The following is a 12,123-nucleotide window of genomic DNA, read 5'->3' on the forward strand; positions in this document are numbered from 1 at the left end:
TGGAGGCAGCCGAATCGGAAGAGTAAGTACAAGCACACCCCCAAGGTGTTCGAAAATGGCCGCCAGCAGCAAACCACAGCATGTCTCTTCTCGAGAAAGGGAATCTCGCTTGTCCCAATGCCGCCACCCAGATCAGCCTTCTCTCTTCCATTCCAACAAATGGCATCATGCCACCTTCACACGACCAGCGTCTCTCTCAGTCTGTCTCTCGTGCATGCGAGCGCTTAGCCATGCAGCAAGTATAGACGGAGCCATCACAGTCCACAGGCGCAGACTTTTTCGTCTCTTTTGGTACCACACAATATATTAATGCTGCTGCTGCATATGACCACCGCCCATGCCGCCCAAAGAGGGCAAGCTCGAGGGAATCCCTCTGCGCTCTTCTCCCATCCCCGAAGCTCTTCGTTCCCCACACAAAGGCGCAGACTACTTCCCGCCGATGGATCATAAGCTCAGTTCTCCAATAGAACAGTACCAGCTCGCTTTTCAATGTAGCTCAAGTGCTACCAGCACCAACACGATCTCTGAGGCGGCCGCCGGTGGGGATGGTCCCACCGCTAGTTCTGGCAGGAAGGGGAAGGGAAAGGGTGGGCCGGAGAACCGAAAGTTCAGGTACCGTGGAGTGCGGCAGCGGAGCTGGGGAAAGTGGGTGGCGGAGATTCGAGAGCCGAGGAAGCGGACCCGCAAGTGGCTGGGGACATTCTCCACTGCCGAGGACGCCGCCAAGGCCTACGACCGGGCGGCGCTCGTCCTCTACGGCCCACGAGCGCAGCTTAACCTCCAAAGACCCTCCACTGCCGCAGCCGGCCACCACTTAAACGTCACCGCAACTACCTCCTACTCTTCCTCCACCACCACTCTCCGGCCGATACTCCCTCGCCCCTCCACCATCCACTTCCCCATACTTCCACACCCCAACATCCCCACTTCTTACACCTACCCGCCGCTGTTCCTTCACGCCGACATGACGAACAGCCCGATCGTGGCCCCGGAGCCCGTAGTGGAGCCGCCAAGTGTGGAGGTCGAAACGGTGGCGGCCGCGTCCGAGCCAGCCGTGATGTCGGGCCCTATCCATCCCAGCTTCAGCGATCCGACGGCCTTCAAGGAGATCAACTCTTTCGCCGGGTCAATGACATCGAGCTTCTCAGTCTCCTGCCCGCCGGTGATGACGACGGAGAGCTCAGGCTCCGCGCCGCTTGTGTCCTCCCCGTTGTGGGGTTACGACGACTACGATGTCGAGGCTTCGTGCCTGTGGGATGACACCGACCCATTCTTCTTTGACATATGAGTTGGAGGAATTAGGGATTACTTCAGCATGCATGGTTTGATTCCAACAGTGAAAGATTCTTCGATTTAGTATCGTTGTGTTTCTTAGATTCTTTAAAGAATCCTGTTGCCTTATGGTAGTACGGCACAAGGACATCCAAGCTAGGGTTTTGTGATGACTGAAGGACCAATAAAGAAGAAAGGACTGCAGCATGTATGGAGAAACATGCAACAGATGGGTAAGCTATTATGTATATACTTAGTTGATTGTTGATCTTTTATCTTTGTTATGTTCATGCATCTATTCTTCCAAATTGTTTTCATATCCAATGAAGGATGCTTCATTCTTTGATTCTTTATGCTGCATCAGTATCGAGTAACGTAGCAGGAATAACAAGAAGATGGAGTTCTTCAATAGCTTTGTGCATTATTACTGTGGCTCTATTTATGCAGATGGAAGGAGGTGAAATTGGAAAGAGAGAGCAATCACACAATAAACATGATTTCTGTCAATGTGTGCAAAGTAGAAGATGGTACGAAAATAATTTCTGTTTCTGCAAATAAAATACAGGAATTTAATTACTTGTATAGTGGTCTTGTAGTATACATGTAGTTGAGTCTTATAGTGAGATTTCCACTGCTGCAAATCAAGCTTTACTATATGTAACACGGACAGTTCTTTGCATCAACAAGACCTTTGCTCAGAGTTAGTGAGATAAAACCTTAGGACGGTGGGAGAAACCCGATCGGCCTCCACTTCTTCCGTGAGTTTCCAACCTCGTGATCAGATTGAAACCTTCCCTCACCTCAGTCAGTGTGTTCGCGCAACCCTCTCCTTTGGCGATCTGCTTCCTTCAAGCGGAGCGAATTCTGTTGCCCGGTCGTCAAAGGCTCTTAGTGCTCAACCTTCCTTCTTCCACGAAGGCTCTTGTAGGTGTATCTGGCGAGGCTAGGGCTTCCCCCTCCTCTGGCCCTTAAGGAAAACCCATCTTCTTGGCACGAGTAATATATAATTCTCTACTCCCTCATGATTCATCGGAGTCGCTTCTTTTGTCATTTTTTTCGATAAAATCAAGGATTCTTCGGTTGATTTGGTCGAGTTCGACGATGAGGGTTGATTTGGTTGAGTTCGACGATGAATTGTTAGAGTCTTTGCGTGCTCGGTGGTAATTTAGTTTAGCTAGTCATTTTATGACAAAATGTTGAAAGTTCTCTCCCTATTTATATAGGTTAAGAGAGAGGATTTTTTTCTAGAGTAGAGAGATTTCCTCATGTAGTTAGGAAAATTTTATCTGTTATCATGCCCCTATAAGATGGTGCTCGGATATCAATCTTGGATCGATGCAATGCAAATAGTTTACGAGCGAGAGATTTCGTAAGTGAGTCGACTAATTGATCAGCCGTATGTACATGAGAAACATGAAATTGACGGTGGACAATTTGATCTCGCACAAAGTGGAAGTCGATAGCAATATGTTTCATGCGGGAGTGAAACACCGGATTAGCGTACAAATAGGTAGCTCAAAATATTATCATAATATATTATAGAAGAGGAATCGATGTTGAGTTCATTTAGTAGATTTGTGACTCAATTTAGTTCTGCAGTGGTAGTAGCGATGGCACGGTATTAAGCTTAAGTTGTAGACCGAGTGATTGTCTTCTGTTTTTTAGAATTCTAATTGATTGGATTAGCGCTAAAGAAAATAATATACCCTAATGTTGATATTCGATCATCAAAGTTGCCTACCCAATCAGCATCGACAAAGGCATGAAGATGAAGTGGAGAGTGTTTATGAAGAAAGCTACCAAGAATAAGGGTCCCCTTAAGATATCGCAGGACTCATTTAACCGTAAACTAGTGTATAGTAGATGGCCTCTACATAAATTATGATAATTTGTTTACTATAAAGGAGATGTCTAAACGGGTGAGAGCTAAGTACTGTAAGGAGCCAACGACTTGTCAGTATTAAGTAGGCTCTGCATTAAGACTTTTATTAGATAATTTGAGAGAGCCACTAGCAAAGAGAGGAGTTGTAACCGTATTTGCATCATGCATGTTTATTTTTTTTAATAAATCTTGAATATACTTTCTTTGTGAGAGAAAGAGACCGGAAGATGTGAATGTAGCTTCGACGCCCAGAAAGTAGGTCAAGGGTCCTAGATCTTTAAGTGATAAACGATCTGCCAACTATTTAATGAATGCTGGAGAAGGAGAAATCTGCATCAATTAGGTGGAGAAATCTACAGCGAGGTGGAGAAATTTGCAGCGAGGAGGTGAAGAAATCACAGTCGACGAAGAGGGCCCAATCGTAATAATCGACGAGGGAAGGGGAGCTCGCGATTGTCACCCACCAGTTCTTTCCATTAGACGACCAAGGAGTCGCTTGACATGGTGGCGAGCCACACGGTAGTGCCTAACCGCTGCCTCTGCCGTCGCCTAACATTCACTAGGCCAACATCAGGTTCTACCACTCGTCTGAGCGTGTGATGCTCGGGAAGCTAGCAAAGGTATCATAACCGGTGAAGAAGAGCTCCATGCTCTCGGTGGGGCCATGTTTACGCCGGTATAGGCCAGTTAAGTGGAGATCTGACTAGCGAATGGAGAAGTGGGTCCGGCGGAGAAGTTGGTTCACTTCTACTAATCATAGGTGCTCAACAAGCCAATCACGTGAGTGATGACACGTGTGGCTTGACATTTAGTTTTTTTGCTTATTATATTTTGGTATTTATCACTTTATATTGATCATTTCATGTGTGTATATATATATATATATATATATATATATATAATGAGAATCGGATCGTGATGAGATCATGCTAATGAGATCGATTCGTTTTTAAACACAGATCCTAAATAATCCCGGCCATAGGTTACTCGAGTGGAACATCGAGATAACCGAACATACTAGTATGTTGTATACCCGTCCATATGATAGATGCAGTTAGTCTCATAGCTGCTCGTGTGGGGACACTAGGGATACAGTATATATGCTTATTGGAGAATGAGTTCACTAATCGATCCACTTACGGAATGCTATGGTTGATTATGCCTTATTGTCAGACAGCGATTCTGTAGTCTTAGTGGTGTATCTGATCCTTAGACTTGAGACACCAAGAATGTCCTGTATGAGTGCTCCACTCTTTGATACCGGACATAGGTTTGGATGTTTCAGATTTAGCACAATCGGTCTTTGGGAGTAGTAGTCACTTTATGAGGGTTATTGAGTGTTGATAGATAATCCTCCACTCTCGATGTCTAGAGAGGAATGTCACATGTGTTCTTGCTCATATAAATCCCTAGCTATGGTCATTCGGATTGAGAGATAAAGAGTTCTTCGGGAGAATTCGATTAGAGCAAGACTCGAGTAAAAATCGTATGAGTCTGATAGCACCATGCCCAGTATACGGTCTTTGGGATATTAGATGGATAAGGAACTATAGGTACATGATAAATGAGGACAGATATGTCCAACGGATTGGATTCCCCTGTATCGTCTAGGGACTACAGCGTAGTGACCTAATACGTTTACAGTCGATAAGTCGAGTGAATTATTACGAAGATAATAATTCACTGAGCCAGAAGGAGTTCTAACAAAAATGACTCACAGCTAGCTCGTGCTAGTCATAGGTGCCCAACAAGTCAATCACATGAGTGATGACACGTGTGACTTAACATTGAATATTTTTGCTTATTATATTTTAGCATTTATCATTTTATATTAACTATTGTATATATGTATGTATATATTGTGATGTCATTGAATCTGTGCAATAGGAATCGGATCGTGATGAGATCACGATAATGAGATTAATTCACATTTAAACACATATCCTAAATAATCCCGACCATAGATTACTTGAGAGGGAAATCGTAATAATCGAAAAGATTAGTGTGCTATATATCCGTCCATATGATGGATGTAGCTAGTCTCATAGCTGCTCGTGTGGCGACACTAGGGATACCAAGAATGTCCTGTATGAGTGCTCCACTCTTTGATACCAAACTTATAGGTTTGGATGTCTCAGATCTAGTACAGTTGGTCATTGGGAGTGACAATCGACCTTACGAGGGCTATTGAGTATCGATAGAAGATCCTCCACTCTCGACACCATGAGAGGAATATCCCATGTGTTCTTGCTCAAACAAATCTTTGGCCAAGGTCATTTGGATTGAGAGAGAAAGAGTTCTCCGGGAGAATCCGATTAGAGCGAGACTCGATAAGAAACCGTATGGGTCTGATAGTACTATGCCTGATATACGATCTCTGGGATATTAGATGGATAAGGGATTATATGTAAATGATAACTAAGGACAAACAGGTCCAATGGATTGGATTCCCCTGTAACGTTTGAAGACTACGGCGTAGTGGTCTAGTACGTCTGTAGTCGATGAGTCGAGTGAATTATTATAGAGATAATAATTCGGAGTTCTGATATGTATGACTCATGACCAGCTCGATATTGGGCCTAGAGGGTTATACACATATGGTAGGCATTGTGATGATTAGAGGTTCGGATATGAGATATCCACCAGAGCCCCTATCTTATTGGATATCCAATAAGCCCATGAATTATTGGATCTTATGGATGAGATACAATAAGAGCCCATGAGAGATTATTGGATAAAGATCTACTAATCTAAAAGGCTTGGGTAATTGGATGCAGATCCAATACCCATTAGGGGAGGATCCATTAGGGTTTGATAGGAGACCTCTATAAATAAGAGGGATTCAGTGGTTCATAGGTAAGAGTCTTTGCTTGCCTCTCTTATTCTCCTCCCCCTCTCCACCTCAGAGCAGGCTTGTAGTTTTGAGGAGCGTCGTCGCAGCCCTACTATATGGATCACTACTATAGAAGATGACGCTTGACCTCCTTCACCCTCTCCTAGAGATCTGTAAGGAAACAAGGATATACGATCTCCCTAGGTAACACAATCTATTATATACGTAGTTTGTTTCGTAGATTTTTGCGCACCAATCTTCGTACGACAACAAACATCTTTTTGGGAAATTGGGGATTTTGTTTTCTTGTTCTTTCGCTGCGCATGTGATGTCACCCCCTAAGATTTCCCCAACAGCTCGATATTGGGCTAGAGGGTCACACACATATAGTAGGCGTTGCGATGAGTAGAGATTCGGATATGAGATATCCGTTGGAGCCTCTATCTTATTGGATATCCAATAAGCCCCTGAATTATTGAATCCCATGGATGAAATACAATAAAAGTCCATGAGAGATTATTGGATAGAGATTCACTAATCTAAGAGGCTTGGGTAGTTGGATGAATATTCAATACCCAATAGGGGAGGATCCATTGGATTCAGTGGTTCATAGGCTACAGCTTTTGTTTGTCTCTCATATTCTCCTCCCCCTCTTTACCTAAAAGCCTCTCCTATTATCCTCCCTCTCTCCACCTCATAGTAGGTCTGGAGTTTTGAGGAGAGTCGTCATAGCCCTGCTCTATGGATCATCGCTAGAGGGGAGGGCGCTTGACCTCCTTCACCCACCCTCTCCTAGAGATCTATCAGGATTCATGGATATACGATATGTAACACAATCTTTACTATACGTAGTTTTATATTTTACAGATTTTGTATATCAATTTTCATGACGAACAAATCTTTGAGAAATTAGATATTTTATTTTTCTGTTCCTCCATTGCGCATGTGTTGTCGCCCCCAAGATTTTCTAACATCTTCGCTAGTACATTTTTGTTGGAGGCACCAACAATGATGTCATAGACATAGTTTGCGTTAATATAGTCGATGATGGCCTTAGAGATATCATTGTCTTTCTGAAGATCGTAGTTCTAGTACCATATTGAAAGAGGATAGAAGATACAGATTATGAAAGAAGGTTATTGCGTTGATATAGTCGATGATGGCCTTAGAGATATCTCTTCCTATTTATACAAGAAATTTCCGCAAAGAAGAACTCAATATGATTTAGCAAAATGGTAAAAGAAGAATCAACCCCTCTCGTAGATACAACACTGATCAATATAACGGTGAAATGATCTATTCTAAGAACTCAGTCTAAGAGTTATTTGAACCCAGTAATGTGGTAATGGACTTTTGAACTCCGATGCAAAATCCAATGAGATGTGGCTGCAACACGTATCTTATGGCAGCCACCACCACCTTCTCGTACAATCCAGGCTTCGTCCCCAAAACCACTGCATGGAATCCGTGCATGGTTTCTGCCCACCGCGTGTCCCGTCGCTTCCACGCACTCGCCATCGCTCTCATCAGACGGTGACCGGCCATCAATCACCCTCGCACGAATCGTCGATCCGGTTGTAGTGGGAGGGTATCGTCACCGCCCCAACCGAGTCGTTCACCGATCGGACGGCTCCGTGCGGTGGTCACGTGAACTCCGCCGATGGCCCCACGTTTCCCCACACACCACCAACGGTTTCGTTATTCCGCGAGCTGAACCCTGTTGACTACCCACGTTCCTACCTTCCTCAGCAACACTTAGGGGCCCATGATGGGGCCAGCCATATAGAGCGATCAGAAGTCCGGTCGCTGTGACGGGTTTAGAAGAAATTAGATCAAAATCGCCTTTTTTTTCCTCGTATAAATGCTCGAAGACACGTCAAGGAAGTAAAATTAGTTCTTGGAATTACAGAGAGAGAATTCCACACACTTCGTATACGGTTGGTGATGGATACTAAGATCGGATCGGTTGATGCGGCGGCGGAGACGACGGCCAACGGCGTCGTGGGCTGCCCGCCGGCGAAACCCTGCTGCTCCGTCGCGCCCGCTGCACCTACCACGGCGGGGCCCGCGGATGCCACACTCGGGCGCCACATCGCCCGCCGCCTCGTCCAGGTGGGTGCCCTCGACGTCTTCTCCGTGCCCGGCGACTTCAACCTTACCCTCCTCGATCACCTCATCGCCGAGCCGGGACTCCGCCTCGTGGGATGCTGTAACGAACTCAACGCCGGGTACGCCGCTGACGGGTACGCCCGCGCCCGCGGGGTCGGCGCCTGCGTCGTGACATTCACTGTCGGCGGGCTCAGTGTGCTCAACGCCATCGCCGGCGCGTACAGCGAGAACCTCCCGGTTATCTGCATCGTAGGAGGGCCTAACTCCAACGACTACGGCACGAACCGCATCCTCCACCACACCATCGGCCTCTCGGACTTCAGCCAGGAGCTCCGGTGCTTCCAGACCATCACCTGCTTCCAGGTATTCATCTTTCCGAAACCCAATCGCCTTTTTCTTGAGGGGGGCAGAAAAATCCGATCTTTTGCTCGTTTAGGGCTAGAAAGTTTGAATCTTGCAACTCATTCGATCTATATGTTCTGAACGTAGGCGGTGGTGAACAACCTGGAGGACGCTCACGAGCTCATTGATACTGCGATCTCCACCGCTCTCAAGGAGAGCAAGCCCGTCTATATCAGTATCGGCTGCAATCTCCCCGGCATTCCTCATCCCACCTTCAGTCGTGAACCCGTGCCGTTCTTCCTCTCGCCCAGGTGAGCATCTCATCAACGCTCTTTTTTCTTTTGTTGTTCCAGATGATAAATCGTCCTGCCTTTTCCCTCCTTGTTATGTTTGCAATGGAATAAATATTAGGTTTCAGGGAACTTAGTGGGGTTTCCTGGTAGCTGTGACTAGCATTTCTGATGAGATTTGATGGTTGCGACTGTTAGAATAAGCAATCAGATGGGTATGGAGGCTGCGGTCGAGGCCACGGCACAGTTCTTGAACAAGGCCGTGAAGCCGGTCTTGGTGGGCGGCCCCAAAATCCGGGTCGCCAAGGCCGGGAAGGCCTTCGTGGAACTCGCTGACGCCTGCGGCTATCCCATCGCCGTGATGCCGTCGGCCAAGGGTCTCGTGCCGGAGCACCACCCTAGGTTCATCGGCACCTACTGGGGCGCCGTGAGCACCGCCTTCTGTGCTGAGATTGTGGAGTCGGCCGACGCCTACCTCTTTGCGGGCCCAATCTTCAACGACTACAGCTCGGTCGGCTACTCCCTCCTCCTAAAAAAAGAGAAGGCCATCGTCGTCCAGCCTGAGCGGGTGGTGGTCGCAAATGGGCCGGCGTTTGGGTGCATTCTCATGAAAGACTTCCTCCAGGCGCTCGCGAAAAGGCTCAATATGAACAGAACTGCATGCGAGAACTACCGCAGGATCTTTGTACCTGAGGGGCAGCCATTGGAGTGCCAGCCCAAGGAGCCTTTGAGGGTCAATGTGCTCTTCAAGCACATTCAGAAGATGCTGTCGGAGAAGACTGCGGTGATCGCCGAGACAGGGGACTCGTGGTTCAACTGCCAGAAGCTGAAACTGCCGGATGGCTGTGGGTAGGTTCAGGGAAATGTTTGCCTAATTCTATGTTCTTGTGGTTGTTGCTGACAATTAAGCTCTTCTTCCATTTGTAGATATGAGTTCCAAATGCAGTATGGATCGATCGGTTGGTCCGTCGGGGCGACTCTGGGATATGCTCAGGCCGTAAAAGATAAGCGTGTGATCGCTTGCATTGGCGATGGTAGCTTCCAGGTATCACCTTTAAATCAATTGACTGAGGATCACATCTAAGATTATGATTGAGCTCTGGGATTCTGATTCATGTCTCTCCGTGTGCTTAAGGTCACGGCCCAGGATGTGTCGACGATGCTGAGGAGCGGCCAGAACAGCATCATTTTCCTTATAAACAATGGTGGGTACACCATTGAGGTTGAGATCCATGACGGTCCTTACAATGTCATCAAGAACTGGAACTACACTGGTTTTGTGGATGCCATCCACAATGGCGAGGGCAATTGCTGGACCGCAAAGGCGAGCAGAGTCTCCTTGTTTAATCACTCTGCAATTGCACTAGTTTTGGGTTTGAGTGTAACATGTGGTTTATATATATGCAGGTAACATGCGAGGAGGAGCTGAAGGAGGCAATTGAGAAGGTGATGGGACCGAAGAAGGATTGCCTGTGTTTCATAGAGGTGATAGTGCACAAGGATGATACCAGCAAAGAGCTTCTCGAGTGGGGCTCCAGGGTTTCAGCTGCCAACAGCAGGCCACCAAACCCTCAGTGATCTTATGTGAAATAGTCTGAATAATGTAGCTACTTTTGACAGTCCCTTTAGTTACTGAGATAGTTTCTCTTTTAATAACACTATTGCGAATACCGATCTTTCATCTTATCGACATGTCGATGGTGACTTGGTTTTGGTTCTTCGGTTGACAGAGATGCTTTCTTTCTTGATGAAACTTCAACCTTGAGAGCATCAAACTTAGTTTGGTCCTGGATCTGGTGGTATTGTTTCGCAACTGTGTGGGTGACTGAGATATTATTATGTTTGATCTTGTGCTTTAAAATCAACCTAACAAGTGAACTTCCAGACATTTGCAGCTCTCTGTGTATTGGTTCAATGTGAATCTTTTGATTCTTGTCCGTAAGCTTTTGTGTTGAAACCTTGGTTTTTGGCTGTTCAGTGTGCACTTACTATGCCATGATGATTTGTCTTTGTATCTCAAGTGTTTTCTGCTCAGAGCTCTTTTATCCCACAAGCTTGCTTCTTTATTTCCCTCGAGGTTTTCTAATTTCTTCTCTAGAAAGAGATATATATACATCACAGATGTTGTCATCATGTTTAACATATTGAGAAGATGTTAGCCATTAAGGTATGTGAATTGATTGAGCAGTGTATTAGTAGAAGTCATAAAAAATGAAGCAACAGTTGCCATGTTTAGTGAGATGTCAACAATTGCATGTAATATGTGGTATGGAACAAAAACAGAACAGAGAAACATGCATGAAGTTGGAGAGGAAACCTCTTCATTGATTGAACCACTGGGAGGATCAGAATTTTTTGCATCTTCTTTCCATGAATTAACTTTGGACTTCTAACTGGAATCTCTCCCTCTCATATTGTTCTTTTCTTAGATGGGGATAATTGGAGATGGAAGACAAAAAAAACATGCAGCCTTTTTTGTAAAGCCCCTCCTTTGTGAAAGTCACTTCCTACCCACCAAGATAAAGAGATTCATGCATCCAACTTTGCTTTTTCTTTCCCCTTTCCATCAGAGGGTTCTCCTGCCCACAGCTTCTGAAGGATTTCTTCTTAGCAGTATCTTTCTATCTTTTTTATTTTGCTTTTCTAACTTTTGAAGTCTAGTAGGTATTGGTTTTGTCGTTTATTTGAAGAGGATATTTTCTGTATGTAGTCAGAGGTGCAACAGATAAGTTTTATGACTATAGTCAACCAAATATAGTTTCATAGGTCAAAATTTCAATTTCAAGTTATATATAGATATTTAATTTTTATGTATTTAGTGGTAAGATTATATTCGAATTCTTAAATCTTTAATCGGACCACTATGCACATACATAAGTTTTCACATCAAATGCTATTTGAATTAGACCCACCTCTAATTGATTAGTACCCATCACATTCTCATTAATCACAACATGTTGATCACACCAATGCCAGTCTATTCAAAACTTGAAACTCTACTTTTGTGACACTCCTAACATGTCATGAGAACAAAAATAGATGAAGGTAAATCCTTATGTATTGGTATTGCAGCCTTGTTGCATGTAATGCATTGGTATTGCATCACTTGAAGTCTGTCGAAGAACGAGTTAACCAAATCAAAATCGTAGTTATAGTTAGAAAAATCAAGAATCAGACTATTAACCGGTGTGACTAAATTATTGAATCGGATGTGTCGAAAAATCGGAACGAACCAATTGTTTTTTAATAGCCTGCAATCCAGTTTTGTAATATAATGAAAAAGTATTTAAATACTGTTAATATAAATATAAATTATTTAAATACTGTTTATTTGAGATGAAATTCATGTCAATCATGAAATTAGAGTTGACACAAGAAATAAATTATTATCATTT

At 44.8% G+C, this 12,123-nt stretch overlaps 2 protein-coding genes across 2 annotated transcripts; both read left to right on the plus strand.

Moving 5' to 3' along the window:
* The first annotated feature begins 337 nt into the window (after positions 1-337).
* Positions 338-1,288, plus strand: LOC135633880 (ethylene-responsive transcription factor ABI4-like). The gene has a single exon (XM_065143852.1). The coding sequence runs from the start codon at positions 338-340 to the stop codon at positions 1,286-1,288; it is 951 nt and encodes a 316-aa protein (XP_064999924.1).
* A 6,583-nt stretch (positions 1,289-7,871) lies between these two features.
* Positions 7,872-10,414, plus strand: LOC135632751 (pyruvate decarboxylase 1-like). Its single transcript, XM_065141508.1, has 6 exons — positions 7,872-8,459; positions 8,586-8,749; positions 8,927-9,577; positions 9,656-9,773; positions 9,864-10,052; positions 10,136-10,414. Exons 1-6 carry the CDS (start codon positions 7,932-7,934, stop codon positions 10,304-10,306), a joined length of 1,821 nt encoding a protein of 606 aa, XP_064997580.1. The 5' UTR covers positions 7,872-7,931; the 3' UTR covers positions 10,307-10,414.
* Positions 10,415-12,123: the final 1,709 nt, after the last annotated feature.

This window comes from Musa acuminata, chromosome BXJ3-3 (genome assembly GCF_036884655.1).
Source record: "Musa acuminata AAA Group cultivar baxijiao chromosome BXJ3-3, Cavendish_Baxijiao_AAA, whole genome shotgun sequence".
In the NCBI taxonomy this organism is placed as follows: domain Eukaryota; kingdom Viridiplantae; phylum Streptophyta; class Magnoliopsida; order Zingiberales; family Musaceae; genus Musa; species Musa acuminata.